This window comes from Thrips palmi, unplaced genomic scaffold (assembly GCF_012932325.1).
Source record: "Thrips palmi isolate BJ-2018 unplaced genomic scaffold, TpBJ-2018v1 HiC_scaffold_8, whole genome shotgun sequence".
In the NCBI taxonomy this organism is placed as follows: Eukaryota; Metazoa; Arthropoda; class Insecta; order Thysanoptera; family Thripidae; genus Thrips; species Thrips palmi.
This window is the reverse complement of record NW_023144635.1, coordinates 12,578,348-12,593,303: the sequence shown is the minus strand read 5'-3', so window position 1 is coordinate 12,593,303 and position 14,956 is coordinate 12,578,348. Positions and strand designations below refer to the sequence as shown.

At 45.4% G+C, this 14,956-nt stretch overlaps 2 protein-coding genes across 2 annotated transcripts in view; one reads left to right on the top strand and one right to left on the bottom strand.

Moving 5' to 3' along the window:
• Positions 1-9,544, top strand: part of LOC117653331 — a 21,961-nt gene extending 12,417 nt beyond the window's left edge. The window contains 20 exon segments of the mRNA XM_034398951.1: positions 1,540-2,034; positions 2,578-2,885; positions 2,972-3,084; positions 3,167-3,335; positions 3,426-3,511; positions 3,609-3,799; positions 3,906-4,045; positions 4,121-4,250; positions 4,363-4,500; positions 4,607-4,906; positions 4,989-5,285; positions 5,368-5,514; positions 5,602-5,753; positions 5,844-6,034; positions 6,130-6,219; positions 6,222-6,292; positions 6,375-6,526; positions 6,666-6,868; positions 6,989-7,147; positions 7,253-9,544. Coding sequence (XP_034254842.1) covers positions 1,582-2,034; positions 2,578-2,885; positions 2,972-3,084; positions 3,167-3,335; positions 3,426-3,511; positions 3,609-3,799; positions 3,906-4,045; positions 4,121-4,250; positions 4,363-4,500; positions 4,607-4,906; positions 4,989-5,285; positions 5,368-5,514; positions 5,602-5,753; positions 5,844-6,034; positions 6,130-6,219; positions 6,222-6,292; positions 6,375-6,526; positions 6,666-6,868; positions 6,989-7,147; positions 7,253-8,847 — 5,085 coding nt within the window. The 5' untranslated portion in view covers positions 1,540-1,581 and the 3' untranslated portion in view covers positions 8,848-9,544.
• A 109-nt stretch (positions 9,545-9,653) lies between these two features.
• Positions 9,654-10,734, bottom strand: LOC117653354 (acyl-coenzyme A thioesterase 13-like). Its single transcript, XM_034398983.1, has 3 exons — positions 10,487-10,734; positions 10,020-10,207; positions 9,654-9,937 (listed from the first exon to the last, which is right to left on the bottom strand). The coding sequence occupies exons 1-3, from the start codon at positions 10,562-10,564 to the stop codon at positions 9,778-9,780; spliced, it is 426 nt and encodes a 141-aa protein (XP_034254874.1). The 5' UTR covers positions 10,565-10,734; the 3' UTR covers positions 9,654-9,777.
• Between the last annotated feature and the right edge of the window lie 4,222 nt (positions 10,735-14,956).

The following is a 14,956-nucleotide window of genomic DNA, read 5'->3' as shown; positions in this document are numbered from 1 at the left end:
TAAAATATCCCAAATTAATGATAGACTGCAGTCATGAATGCACGTTTCAATAATATTGAACCCCCTTGTCACTTACTGACCCATCATTGAAGTTGTACCACTGACGGTCGGCCGCCCTGACCATGGCCGTGTAGTGGCCTCCGATCATGGTGGGGCCATCATGCTCGATGACTCCAATCAGCCGGTTGGCAGCAGATGGGGCTGCATGTTGAGCAGAGCGGGATAGGCCAGCGCCAAGTGTTTCTTTCGGAGGTTATTGTCAAACCTGTTAAAAGTGCAGTTATGTTTTAGTTGTTTGTCCTCTCATGAAGCTTTAGTTATGGGCAACGGGGGGTGAAAAACGTAAGGTTAGGTTAGATAAAATAAAAGAAAGGAGGGCAATATTTCGTCCGTAACTGTTTCGCTGGCGTTTCGTGAAAGAATTCGACCTGTGTAGACTTACCGGTATAGTTGGATGATCGAATCCAGCGGAGCCACCGCCAGCTTCGTCACTTGCTGTGTGTCGCTGCGCGTGGCTCCGCATGAATCACATCTGCAGTTAACGAGCTCCCTCCGAAAGGCGGCTTGAAGAGATTCGTCCAGGGTGCCAGTCAGCGGTACTTGCACCGTTGAAAAAGAGGTGTACTTTGGATTGTCTGCTTGGCACCCTGGCTGCTGGCAGATTACTGCAACAAAATAAATGCGTCCACATGTGAGAGTCTCGCATTTTAGGCCCTTTCGTGTTAAGAAATTCCATTGTACAAGTTTTGTACGTGGTCTCCATGATCAGCAGAGCTGGATACGCCAGCGGGGTGCTAACCTTTCGAAGGTCATTGTCAAACCTGTTAAAAGTGCAGTTACGTTTTAATCGTTTGTCCTCTCATGAAGCTTAAGTTATGGGCAAAGGGGATGAGTCTCTTCTGTAATGAGAAACAAATGGAATGTAAGAACTTCTTTCAATTGAGTTCAGTCGCCCAGATTTTCGCAGGAAAGCATCCATTCATTCATTAACAATTTAGGTCTTACCTTCCAAACTCCTTCCTTCCCCTGCCGTGTACTCCTTTGTCCTTTGCCATTCTCACAAGTAGATGATTCAAGAACTCAGCTGCATCGTCTTGGACGGTCGGATCCATGTGTGGTGATAAATTGATTTTGGAAGCAATTAAATTTTGCTGCTATAGCTATAGCTCCATAGAACAATGATGGCATTTTCGGTGCGCACAATTTTATTTCAAATATTTCTCTTTCATAATTTAAAATCTCGTGATCGAACGTGGGTGCAGTGCATAGTCCGTGATCCTACGCATCCCAGCCAAGCACTATTTCGCAATGTCGTTAGCAAGGTTCAAACGTTATCGACGTCGAATATTCCGTACAAGTACCTCTTTGAATATTCAGTATCTCTTGGCATGGTGCAAACGAGGAGGACTCTGCACTTCCGCGCTTCAATTGTGGAGCTCTCCACACTTGTCTTCACAGTGTCGGTGCCATTCTGGTCTGTGACCCAGCGTTTCTGAACTTGGACTAAACAAAGCTTTTCCCTTGTCTGTTTCTCCCCAGCGTGCCTGCCAGGGGGGCCGTGCCTGGGGCGGCACACATGCCATGGCATCCGAGGAGGGCTCGGGGCCTGACCCTGATGCGGAGTCTGCGGAGTCCGTCGAGGGCCGCCAGCGCGGCCAGGACGCGGACCCGGAAGCCAGCCAGGAAGCTGGCCAGGATGCTGGCCGAAATGCTGGCCAGGGCGCTCGCCCGGAAGCTGGCCAGGACTCAGTCGCAAGCCAGGACGCAGAAGCAAGCCCGGACGCTAGCCAGGACGCTGACCAAGACGCTGGCCAAGATGCTGGCGAGGAAGCTGACCCGGAGGCTGACCAGCGCCCTCATCAGGATGCTCACCAGGACGCTCATCAGAAAGCTGACCCGGAAACTGACCGAAACGCCAGCAGAAGCGCCAGTAGGAGTGCCAGCAGGAGTGCGAGCAGGAGCGCAAGCGCGAGTGTAGACGCCAGCCCTGACGCCAGCCCTGACGCCAGTCAGGACTCGCACCCTGCTGTCTCGGTGAGTCAATCAATGTTCCTTCTGAACACTCCACACTAATTCCTTATGCACATTTTGTACCCAAGTTCCGCACTATTTTTCTCATGGATGAGCTTCTGCATTATATTGTGCATAACAACGTAAAATATTTTGCATTTTTTTGCAGAAGCTTACATATGTGCAAAATAGTGTGTAACTTACGTACAACAAGTGCATAAGGATTTACTTTGTTTCGTGATCTTTGGAAAAAGAAAGAATGTAGTTCACACTCGTAAATGCCTATGGACTTTTTGTCCATAGCTATTGGCATATTTGCGCCTGTGTAAGCGATGTGCAAATTTGTACATAAATAAGGTACATATTTATAATTATTTAGGCACAATATGGAAATATTTTCTCTAGTTTACGTATTAAATTGTACGTAGCTTACATTCGCGCAAACATGGTAACAGATATGAACAATATAAGTACATAAAAATTTAGTGTACAAACTAGCCTCCCCTAAAAAAGGCAATTCGTGAATTTTTGTTAGGAATTTTCTGACCCCTTGCTTGGCATGTTTAGCACGGCGGCGACGAGGTGGGCGACGACGAGTCGCAGAGCTCTGCCAGCGGCCGGGATCGATTGGACAACGACAAGGACAACGAGGACCTGACCGAGGATGGCGAAGGCGCTGCAAGCAGTGACGAGGACGAAGCCTTCTCGCCGAAAAAGCTGCGAAGTGGCCGCCGGCCGGGCGCGAACCCGGGCACCAGGGCGCGCCGTGGTCTGCGAGGCCGAGGCCTGGGCAAGGACGTCGAGATCAAGCAGGAGGTCGTCAGCGAGGACGAGTCGGAGGACGAGGGAGACCTCGGACTGCGGTTAGGCTTCGGGTACGGAGCGTGTTTTTATTTTGTCCTATGAATCCGTTTGTTTATTTGTCTGGGAGTGTAGTACAGTTTTCTTAAATTCCTTGCAGAATCCTCCAAGACCTGCTGGGTACAAATTCTACTTTTCTGCACTACCCAGAATCGAAAAAAGGAATGGTTGATTACCATGATGTGATAGAGAATCCCATGTGGTTTGAAGAAAGTACGTTTTTGTAGATTTAAAAAAAATAATTCTAAGAAATGTCTTGTGGCAGTTTTTTTAACATGAGCTCTGTCTTTTTCAGTTCAAAGACGCTTTGAAAATAATGAGTACACATCGATAGTTGATTTTGTTAAGGATGTAAGACTTTTGTTATTGAATGAGTATAGGTACTTTGGCCCAAATGAAGTGAGAACAAAGCGAGCACTTCGAATTGAACAAGTTTTAGAATATAAATTAGCTGGTTTACCAAAGTAAGTACTGTCGTTTCTCAATGAATCTAGTTTTAGAGCTAGTCTCTTGCTACTTTTTTAATGTGATCTGTTGTTCTTTTGTTGTCATAGGGACCTGAAACCTCTATGTTCATTGATGGCAACTCATGGCATTGAAACAAATGAAGGTGATGAGGATGGACCAATCTTGCGTAAAAGTAATATTTTTTTTCGCTCCACTGTATTTACAGTTAGCTGTATTTTACAAGTTTTGAAACATTGTATAACGTATGTGCTCATTCCCTCATCCCTCAGCTGGTGACTTCACATCGCACCTTCTTGCAAGTGTATCCGGAGAAAGAGCAGAGAGAGAAAAACGAAAGAAGGACACTCTCAATGAAATCAGACAGTTGGACAAGGAAGGTATAGGCAAAGATATATTGAAGTGGGAAGTCGAGGTTCTACTTGCTCCACCATTCATCACTCAAATGAGGACCTTGTGGGAGGTATGTCCTGAGGTGTCACCTGAGGTGTCATCATTCTCTGATGACAATGTCTCATGTCAATTTTGTTTTGGTCTGTAATGCCAATGATGATATCTTTGCCTCACAGCTTCCCCTCATCGGCCATCTCATTCAACTAACAGTGCAAGTTCTCTGCATAGAGCAAGTACCACAGTATGAAGTTGAGCGCATGTTTCTGATGCCTCAAGCATCTAAAAGTCTTGCCATTCTTATGACTTCCCTTCTGAGGTTTGTAATATTTTGGCTAGACCTGGTATTCCCAAGACTTGAAACCTGATTTATTTTAATTTTCCTGTATTTCAGCTCACCAATTCAGAGACCTAAACTTCAACATCTTCCACCAATGCCCTATTCTTTATGGAGCAGAAAACTTGCACAAAGAGTAGCTGTGTGGTACAAAATGTTTCAGACAAGGAATCAAGATTGGTCCAAGGTCAGTCTAAGTAATTATAATACACAAATAAATAGTAAATATAAATGTTGACCCATCTTGTAAGTATGGGTTTATGTAGTGCCAAGTATAATGGCTCACTTTGTCTTTCTAGATATTTGAATTGTGTGGCATTGAGAAAGACTTCTGGAGCATTTTGGGTGACTGGAATCAGTTAGAAGATTACGAGTTCCATGAACTCAGCTTTCATCAACGAGTTTGGCTAGTCAAAAGCCTATGTGATTATCAAGTTGTAAGTGTTCAATTTTATTTCATTTCCTCTGTTTCTGCTAACATGCCCACAAAGCAAAGCACCTTGATCATTGTCAAAGGCTAACAACATTTCTTCTTGGCTTCAGCACAATCATAAAACTATGCAGGATGCTTTGGCTGAACACACTCAACAGCAGCAAAACAGTCAGCTCCTCGGAGAGGATCGCCATGGGAGACAGTACATACATTTCCCTCAATTTTGCTCAGCTCCAAGCTTGTGTACGTGTGTACGAGTGTACCGGTGTGTGATACCCACAGAAATGCACCGTTTTCCGGACTCGTCTGAAGATGTTTCGTTTGTAAATGTGAGGACTGGACGGGGAGATTTTTTACCAACCTGGCTGAGAGGTCGAGGAAGGGGCAAGGGGAAGAGCAGTAGAGGGAAGGTGAGTGACTGTTTAGTAATGAATGTATCAGCCTGTTTGTGCTAGTTGTGCATCGAGATAACATTGTTTTATCAACATTTAGGCGTCAAAGAAGAAAAAAGGAAATGATATCAATAATCGCAAGTTCTTATCTCGACTTGTGTATCGCATGCCTAATGGGATGCGCATCAGGGGGAGAAAAAAGAGAGGGCTTAATAGAGCCTCTTGTGGGGCCGCTCAACCCCTCCAACAGGAACAGAAATCTGATATGTCTCCGTCTGTGAAAGAACCTGTTGATGATAATCCAAGTGATCCAGAAGACAAATCTGTTTGTCCGGATGTACAGGAGCAGGGCAGAAGGGTTACAAGACAGACTCGGTCAAGAAGACATACATCTCAGGTGTGCTCTCAAGTCTGTTTGATAGATACAAATTATGTGCTTCTTCTTAAAATCCTCTTGTCTAAAAATGCCTTGTCTGCAGGGTTTTTATGGAGAATGGAGTGATAGTGAAAGTGCATCAACCCCATCACCGGGCAGTTCCGTTTCAAAAAAAGTACGTCAGTCAAAGAGAAAATGTGCATCAGTGTCAACAAATGATGAAAACTCTTCGAGCAACAGCCTCAAACTGGTATGGAAAGTTTCTGTCACATCAGTCTTCTTGTCTTGAGTATGTTGCTTATTAATAACATACTTGTATTCATATTTGCATGTGCAGAAGTTGATGGCGGGTAATGAGGCCAGCAGAGGTCCTGCTTCAAAACAAAGTGAAGAGTTAGGAAACAGTGAAGATGAAGACATTACCAAGTCTCCTGATGCCCATGAAGATGACTCCAGCAATGACTCTGGCTGTGGGGAAGAGGGAAGCAGGTGCGTAATTTTTACCTTTTGGCACATCCAATTATTCATTGGGTGGAGAGACAGATAAAATTAATTATTATTATACTTTTTTTATTTCAGTAGGGCTTGGACAATATCAGCACCCTCTGAAAAGATGATGGACTGTGGAGACGACTCCGAGGATGCAGATGTAGATGGAGATGAAGATGAAAAAGATGACAAAGATGACCAAAACTCAGTGAAAAAAGAAGAAAGCTTATTTAATTTGTCTGATGACCTTCCATGGATTCCAGCTGATGGTAAATCTGACAGTAAGTGTTGACTTGCTGTTTATTTTCTAGCCTTCTTCAAGACTTCATACTGTAAGAAAATACTGATGACATATTGATTATTAATATCCTTTCAGACAAGAACAAACAAAAAAGGCCACATTTTAATCCAGAGGGTATGCTTTTGGGGGCTGAACACTTTGAACTTGTTGCTGACTCTGTGCAAGGATAAGAGACCTCATTGACAGTCTTTGTGAGGAAGATGACAATGTAGGTCTGCTTCAGAGACTTAAAAAATCGGTAAGGTTTTGTTCCTCTCTCAGATAATTCCCTCTATTAAATAGATCTAAGAATCTCACTCATTTTTTGTCAAATTTCTTAGGTATCATCTACAAAACCTGTGTGTGAGGAAAAGTTGGCAAATAAACTTGAAGAATTAATTAATGAAGTTAGCTCTCTGGAAGTAAAGATGGAATCAAATGCCCAAAAATTAAGATGGAAACTCTATAAAGAATGGGATGACTTCCAGAAAAAGTAAGACCACTATTCTGCACATTAGGAACAAATAAATTCTAAGCATTTCTATATCTGGACTGCAAGGCTGAAGAATGTGGAGAATCATTTCTGGTCCAAGCCACCATGTGTCTGGAAACTAATCTATTTACCATTTCAGGCAAGATAATGTTAAAGATGAGGCTGAGACCTACTGGTTAAAAGTCCTTCAATCTGGAATGGACGCTGCTCCATCCGAAGTCAAAGTTGAGATAAAAGAAGAGAAATCTGAGAGCTTCATACCCAGTGAATCACATCAAATTGAAAAACATGAGAAGCAAGATCAGAGTTTAGATAATGTTGATGATGAAGAATCTCAGACAGGTCAGTGTCTTTTTCTTATGTACTGCATGGTGGTCTAAAGTGGCTTGCGTGACTTTCAGACCACCCTGTTAATCAATAGTTTCTTCAATTGATATGTTTTACCAAAATTTTATCTTACAGGGTATGACATTCGACATTCTTTAAGAGCAAAGAAACCTAAAGTTGATACTCCTCAGCATGTCTGGCTGAATAGTGACTCAGAGGATGAGTCAAGTGATGAAATGCAAGACGATGTTTGGGAAATGCCAGGAAGGAGGAGAAAAAAGAAGACTAATGGGGGTATGTCCCTGTACACCCTTAAATAAAATGATCACCTCTTAACTTCTTTGCTCTCTTTGTCACTTTGACTCTTGTGTATTCACATACAAACCTTATTTTTTCCAGGTCGGTCTCGAAGAAAAGAGGCTAAATCAGATGATGAAGGAGATAAAGCTGCTACCAAGAAGACAAATGACAAACCAGTTGGAGTCGCGAGGAATTTTTCATTTGAACCATGTAGTTCTGATAAGGAAGCTAGTCAAGACGAAGGAGGAAAAAATCCAGTTTCAATGGAAAGTGGCCAACAAAAATTGAATCAGAAGATGCTGCCAAATAAGCTTACTCTTGATAAGGAGGGTAACATGTTCATTACTTTAGGCTGTGGTACCAGAGTCCATCTGAAGAAAGATGAAGAAGGAAGAATAATGGTGCCTGAAGGGCATGAAGGATTGTCCATGATACAAGGGAAAACATTAGAGCAACTGGTTGGATCGGGTAAAGTTGTTCAAAATAAAAAACGGAAGCCTAAAAAAGCCCCACAAACCAGCAAGTCCAATGCATCTGATAAAGTACTCTACCCAGCAAAACGTTCGACAACTTTGTTCCCAGCAGTGGCCCCTGGTGATATTGTGCAGGCAAAGGAATGGATGCCTCCAGTTGGCCAAAACAATATTCCGCTCAAAAGTACAATTAAAGTGCAGGGAGTAACAAGCATTCAGGCTAAGGAATGGACACCTCCATTGGACAAGAAATTGTCCTCTGTTCCCATTTCTGCTTCTGGTGGAAGTGCAGCTCAGCCTCTGGTCAGAACATACGCAAAGCACAAAAATGCAACAGCAAAGCCAATGAATGTAAACAAAGTTACAATACAGCCTCAAATAAAAAAGAAAAGTGAACCTGCAGATGTTGTGGTTTTGAGTGATGGCAGTGATGACAGCATAGAAGTTTTAAATGAAACTGAGCCTAAAAGCTCAAAGACAAGGGTTGGACCAAGGATTGAGTCAGTGATAGGAAATGCGAATGTCAATTCATTTGCATCGAAACCTTTGACTAAGTCCGTCACCATGACTCCTGTCACTAAGCCAAGAGCGGGAACGCCCAAGAAAAATGCATGGAGCCCAGTGATCACGAACACTGTCAGCTTAGAGCCAGTACCCTCTTCAAGCAGAGTTCCCGCTCCTGGTGCGCCACAAGTTGTTATAACTCCAGCTAAGAATGTTCCAGCCAGGAGGAATCTACAACAGGCAGGTGCCCTCAACCAACAAAGGCCTAGTGAGAATTTTGTGACTGTCAGTGCAATTCCCATGCGACAACCACAGCCTCAGTTTGTTCCAATGAATCAGATGGTGTCTATTAACAATAGTTTCCAACCGGTAGCCCAAGTTGTGGGCATGAACAACCAGCAATACTTAGTGGCCAACGGCGCATACCCTCAGATGGGCAACCCCTACCTACTGAATGCTGCTCCCACATACCACTATGTTCCTGTCACTGCGGCACCCCCAGTGCCGTTGCCATTACCTGTTAGTGCATTTGATGTTGGTTTACCCCCAGGACTTACGGGCCAAATAGTTTTAGCAAATGGAGACAACAACCAGTTTTCGTATGCTTTTAAGCTGGATGATGGAGGTTTAATATTTCTCACCAATGAACAAGTCAGTAAGATAAGAGCTGCTAACGGAGGGAAGTTAACAACTATGGTGCAGTTCCAAACTCATTAGCATTTGTTCTTTATCTGAAATCTACTTAATTTTCAACATTATAGATTTGCTATAATTCTTGCTTGAACTCAAGCTTTCTGTGATCTCCCCTATGGAATTATGTCAGTTTTTTCTTTACTTTGAATGAGAAAAGACAGTGGTTTTGATTATGTGTATTGAATTTATGTGAAGGTTTTGCGATGTGAAAATGTGAATATGGGCATGACAAATTTACCAGTGTATCTTTCTGTGTTTTAAATGCTATATGATAATTTTTCTTTCCCTATTAATTTGGTATTTGTTAAAATGTATATTTGAATACTATATTTTTTGTTGATGTTGTTGTGGTATGATAGTTTTAACATCTGACATTTTTTTTCTTGAATTTATCATTTAATGCCCAAGAAGTTTGTTTTCATTTTAAAGCCACACCAATTTACAGCTCCAATACTTAGACTGAATTTTAAGTCACATCAAATTCATTTCTCAACTTTATGTGGGTAGATTACATGTAGAAGGCAAGGCAAAGAGAAATACTGGTACTTCCTTGCAGCTATACATTAGAATAAGAAATAGTAATAGTAAATTATATCTCTTAACTTTAATTGCCTTCTATGTAAATTTACCAACATAGAGATAGATAACATTATTATTGCTAATGCATATTTAGCAGATCAACAACAGACACAAAGGTTTTCAAATAAATAAACCAAAAGTATTACAGGGTGTTATTTCTCTATATTCCCCTACAATCGTCACATGTGACATGACATAGCATATTGTATCAGTATTTATTTCTTGAGAGGGATTAATATTAAAGCCCAATCAACTTATGAAACATCGCCTTTATAATACCAATAATTTCTTTTTACAACAAAATCACATCCTTACATTTTACAGTGAGCAGGTTCCAATGAACCCTCTATTAATCAACACCACACCAACACAAAACTACGATGTACCAATAAACTTGGTATGACTGCCTCTGGCAATAATTTCATCTGTGTCCTTCTTTTTAATGTCTACATGCAAATATGCCAAGGTCTTGCCAGCCTTTATTGTTGAAGCTTCTACCAATATTTCTTCCCCCACTCTTGCCGCTTTAAGATATCTGCAATTTTGAGAAAGAACATTTTCATTACATTCTCATTGTGTTGAGTGCTTAACGGAGGCAGGAATTCTGCTGAACTTACGAGACATGCAGATCAACTGTTACCCCGGGCGATTGAACCTTCTCATGAGTCAACATGCCCAGAGTAGAGACTATATCTACTAATGTTGCAGTCATGCCGCCATGTAAGGTTCCCCCATAATTTTGATGCTCTTCTTCCACCTTCATCTCCGCTACACATTTTCCATTACCACCTGATACAACTTTCAGCTGAAAAAAAATGAACAAAATGTGCTGAGACATGTCAAAATTTATTAACTCTAAATGCTAGATTAAGAGAACCTCTACCAATAATTTTAATACAGTAACCATAACACGAGTGGTTATAAGCTCGATATACAAAAATATCGTTTACCAGCCACTGAGACAAAGTCACTCAGAAAGGTGAATCGATACAGCACAAAAAGGCTGGTAAAATGCTTTATAATCATTAGTTGACGGATGGCATGCATCAAAGTAATAAAATGTTGCCTGTCAAAAATATAGTACCTTGCTCAACACTCTGTCAAAACCTTGAGAACTTATGCGCTTTGCCAACGTCTCTATTATTTGTCGACCACCCGCCATGTCACCAACGTAAAACTGGTTCTAGTTCAACTGAAAAAACAAGATGTCCTGCCTGACAAGCGCTTAAACACACCACCAAATTTTAAACAAATAACAGATTTAGCACTGAGACATCAACAGCTGATGTTTAAGTGGTTAGAATTTACAGCATGTGGTATTTCTCATACGTAGATGATACGGCATGAGAAATATCACCGGATACAGATTGGCGGTAAGTTCAAATGCGATTCATAAATTGGCCTTAACTTCACGTGGCCGTCAGCGCCTGTGAGGTAGGCCGCCGGCCCAGCCCACAAGACACCGGTGAATAGATGGTGGCCCACCTTGCCCCTGACGTTTTCACAGGGGCAAGGTGGGCCACCGTCTCTTCACCGGTGTGTTGCGCACGGGGTGGTCGCCTACCTCGCAGGCGCTGAAGGGTGGGAAACGTCGGTGACTGAGGAAAGGCGGTTGAATCAAGAAACACTTCGCGAAGCAACTTTTTGAAGCGGTAAAGAAGAGAAGCATCGAAAAACCCGCGACCTCGCGACCCGTCGAACCAAATATGTAGCGCCATTTGCACCGGACGCACATAGAGGGCCAGAAGACCGGTGGAGGCGGTCAAAATCCCGGACGCGTTTTGAGCTCCAGAGTCGCTAAATAGGATGCGAACCAAACGTGTGACCCCCACCAATGGATTGCTCTCCGGACGAGGAATTCGTAGGTGGGATCACACGTTCGATTCGAGTTCCCTTTAGCGACTCTGGAGCTCAAAAGGAGGCTAGAATTTTGACCGCCTCCACCGGTCTTCTGGCCCACTGTGTGACGCCGCGGCCGAGGCGCGGTGTATCAACCAACAACTGTTAGGGGCGATTGTCAGTTCGCAGTCGCAGCGCTACTCCATGTCTCCGAGCAGGGGATAGCGCCGAGGGTCACGGCCATGCCGCGCCACCGCCGCCGCCGCAGACTGATTCCGAGAGTCGTTTTCGTCGCTTTGTCTCTCTCGCACCCCTCACACCTACTCCTACAGGGGACGCCCCATGAGTGCGAGAGAGGCAGAGCGGCGGGAACGACTCTCAGAATCCGGGGATGTCGTCGCAAGGAACAAGGTTCGTTTATTTCCTCCGACGAGTTTGGTTAGTGCAAGACTCATAGACTAAATTGTAATTAAGGCAACAAGAACAAACAAATAACTTTCATGGAGGTCTGACTGGTCGGGATCTGGCTATTCTGCAAACACACTGCAAACCTAACTGTCCACTAACACACTTACAAATGCATGCTTGCAAGTACACACTTACAAACACATGCTTGACATGCTTGACGCATGGAGTTCTACGGCATCAAGCATGCGTTTGTAAGTGTGTACTTGCAAGCATGCATTTGTAAGTGTGTACTTGGCCAAGCATGCGTTTGTAAGTGTGTACTTGCAAGCATGTATTTGTAAGTGTGTACTTAGTAGACAGTTAGGTTTGTAGTGCAATGTGGGAAGCGGATAGTGTCAACAAAACAGATTTTAAACGACGTCACTGATGAAACCCGGACGAAGATTGTTGTCATGACTGCGATCACTGCGGTTTTCGGCATATCAGTCGGGCCAGCTTGAGATGGTCTGGTCGATGAATTGAAAGGCGGAACTCTCGCCTTATCGAAGAGGCGGAACTCTCGCCTTATCGAAGAGCCGCAACTCCGCCCGGCTGCAACCAGCTGCGGACTGATTCCGAGAGCCGTTTTCGTCGCTCTGTCTCTCTCGCATCGAAAGGGGACGCCCAATGAGCGGGAGAGCGACAGAGCGACGAAGACGACTCTCGGAGTCAGCAAGCTGCAGCGCAGCGACCACTCCACTGCCGATGATTCATCTCGCTGCTTTCTTCTCGTCGACAAACAGCGCGCCGTGTCGCGCGCTTTTTCTAGTGGGCCTCGCCGGTCGCGGCAGGGCCTCGCCCCCGGGGGCGAAATAACCCGCAGACGGACAAAGATGAATGGAAATAATAAACTTGCATCGCTCTGTCAGATAAAATCACGCGGTAATAAAAAGAGCTTCGTGTGTTTCTGTTCCGCGCTCCCCTTATCATCGAGTCGCGTCGGATAAAAAATTGCTCGAAATTGCGCGCCGGTCCCGCCATTTTGCCATTACCTTACCGCCGGCCGCCGAAAGGCCCGAAAGGCCCGAAAGGCGCGACAAGAAATAATGGCAGGCGGAGAAAATCCATATCCAGTATAGTGCGCCGCGGTGCGCCGTGTTGTTGGACGCGGTGCCCCGACAGTGTGCCGACAGGTGGAGCGAGTGCCCCCTGGCAACCCACCAAAGAGTGCATGGAGTATGGAGTGCACAGTGCACGCCACACTGGTGAGCCCGCGAACCGCAGACCTCCTAGTTTATTCCGAAAGTGATTTAAAGCCCCACGTATGTCATGGGACAAAAGGTCGTGCCAAGTTTTCACGAATCACGTACTTACAGTGGCAAGCACGGAACGGAGCGCTGGTGTTGCGACAGGCGCGGATCCGGGAGGGAGGGGGGGTGTTGCCCCTCCCCCTTTCCCCGTGAGGGTGGTGAATCCACCTGAAAGGTAGGCAACAAGGTTCACGTTGCTCCTGCTCTACAAACTAAAGTGTGTACTCAGTATGCATCTACAGATGCATACTGCATACTCAGCTGAGTACACGCCTACAGATGCATACTCAGCTGAGTACACATCTGCAGATGCATACTTGGAGAGGTTGGGTATGCATCTGTAGGTGTGTACTCAGCCAAGTATGCATCTGCACTGGTGAAACAAAGGCATAAAAATTATGCCCTTTAAGTGCGTAAACGATTTACGCCCTTAAAGGGCATAAATCGTTAATGCCTTTGGGAAGGGCATTAAAATTTTGCTTGAAATTCCTATACCATTTACGCCCTTCCCAAGGGCATAAAACGATTTATGCCCTTGCAAGGGCGTAAAAGAGTATTTATGCCCTTGCAAGGGCGTAAAAGAGTATTTATGCCCTAAAGGGCGTAATTTTTATGCCTTTGTTTTACCAGTGTGTAGACGTGTACATAGCTGAGTATGCATGTGTAGATGTGTACTCAGCTAAGTATTCATCTGTAGGTGCGTACTTGCAAGTATGCACCTGTAGATGCATACTGAGTACACACTTCAGTTTGTAGAGTGTAGTGGGGCAACTTTTGCGCCCCCCCCCCTAAACTCACCTCTGGATACGTTCTCCTTAGGTTGCGCGGGACGTGGCGGGACGTGAGACGTCTTCTCGACTCGGGTTCGAAACCGAAGCAATCTACTATCCGTTCTCTGAAAGCCGTCTCCGGCAGCCTGCAGCGGCTGTAAAGCTGGATTTGGTCTCCCGTTTTGGCGAACGACAGATGAGCATCGAAGGTGCCCTCCGCCCCCCCCCCTTTCCCCCTCACCTTGTCTGAGACGGATGGTCTTTCGTCGGCCACAAAACCCGACTCTCAATACACGGCACAGAGCACGCGGGGTGCGTGCGTGAAGACCCGCGTGTGAATACGGCCAAGAAAACGAAGGAAGAACAAAAGAAGCGTCACAATCGAGTTTGGTTCAACTTTATTTATTTTTGTAACAACATAACATAAGTAAGAGAGAGCGGGCAACCCCCTCGAGTGTCTCTTTTTCGTATAACAGGGGAATACAGTGTCGCGTGAGACGGAGGAGCGCTTGACACATCCATCTTCGGGAGAGGCGCGCCAGCACCCCGTTGTGCCGTCCTAGGACGATCTCTCTCTCTCTCTCTCTCTCTCTCTCTCTCTTCTCCCTCTCGCTCTCTCTCTCTCTCTTTCTCCCTCTCGCTCTCTCTCTCTCTCTCTCTCTCTCTCTCTCTCCCTCTCGCTCTCGCTCTCCCTCTCGCTCTCTCTCGTTCTCGCTCTCTCTCGCTCTCACTCTCACTCACACACACACACGCTCACACACACGCACGAGGGCGGTACAGTAGCCCGTTGGATATCACAGATCAGAGGTAAAGGTGGTTCGGTGCTGCGGTGCCCCGACCACCACTGTATGTACGGACTGTCGTTTTAACGGGAAAGCTGCGGCTTGGGGCTCGAATCTGCTTGAATCGAGCGGCAGTGCGCACGGCATGCCGCGGCAGTCGGCAGTGCAACGACATTCCTATGAAACACCAATTCGTCAACGCGGAAGGTCGTCTGCGGTGTGCACCAGGGCGTGTGCACCGTGCCCACCATCTGGAGCGGGACGGGCAAGCCTGGGGCAAGCGCGGATCCAGGGGGTGGAGGAGGGGGGGCAATCCCCCTCCCATTGATGCCTCCGCCGCCGCCTGAGAGGTAGGCAAAAAGAACACTCCGACTCTGCTAGGCAAAAAGTGCTACGTTGCCCCCTTCAGGCCGGCTCTGGATCCGCCACTGGGGCGGGGCGCGGCAGCAGTCCTTAGCGACCAGCG

Coding starts and splice junctions, on each gene's coding strand:
- LOC117653354 (XM_034398983.1), bottom strand. CDS start 10,564: ATGGCGGGTGGTCGACAAATAATAGAGACGTTGGCAAAGCGCATAAGT. Junction 10,208..10,486: donor TTGACAGAGTGTTGAGCAAG/GTACTATATTTT, acceptor ATTTTTTTTCAG/CTGAAAGTTGTATCAGGTGG. Junction 9,938..10,019: donor ACAGTTGATCTGCATGTCTC/GTAAGTTCAGCA, acceptor TCAAAATTGCAG/ATATCTTAAAGCGGCAAGAG.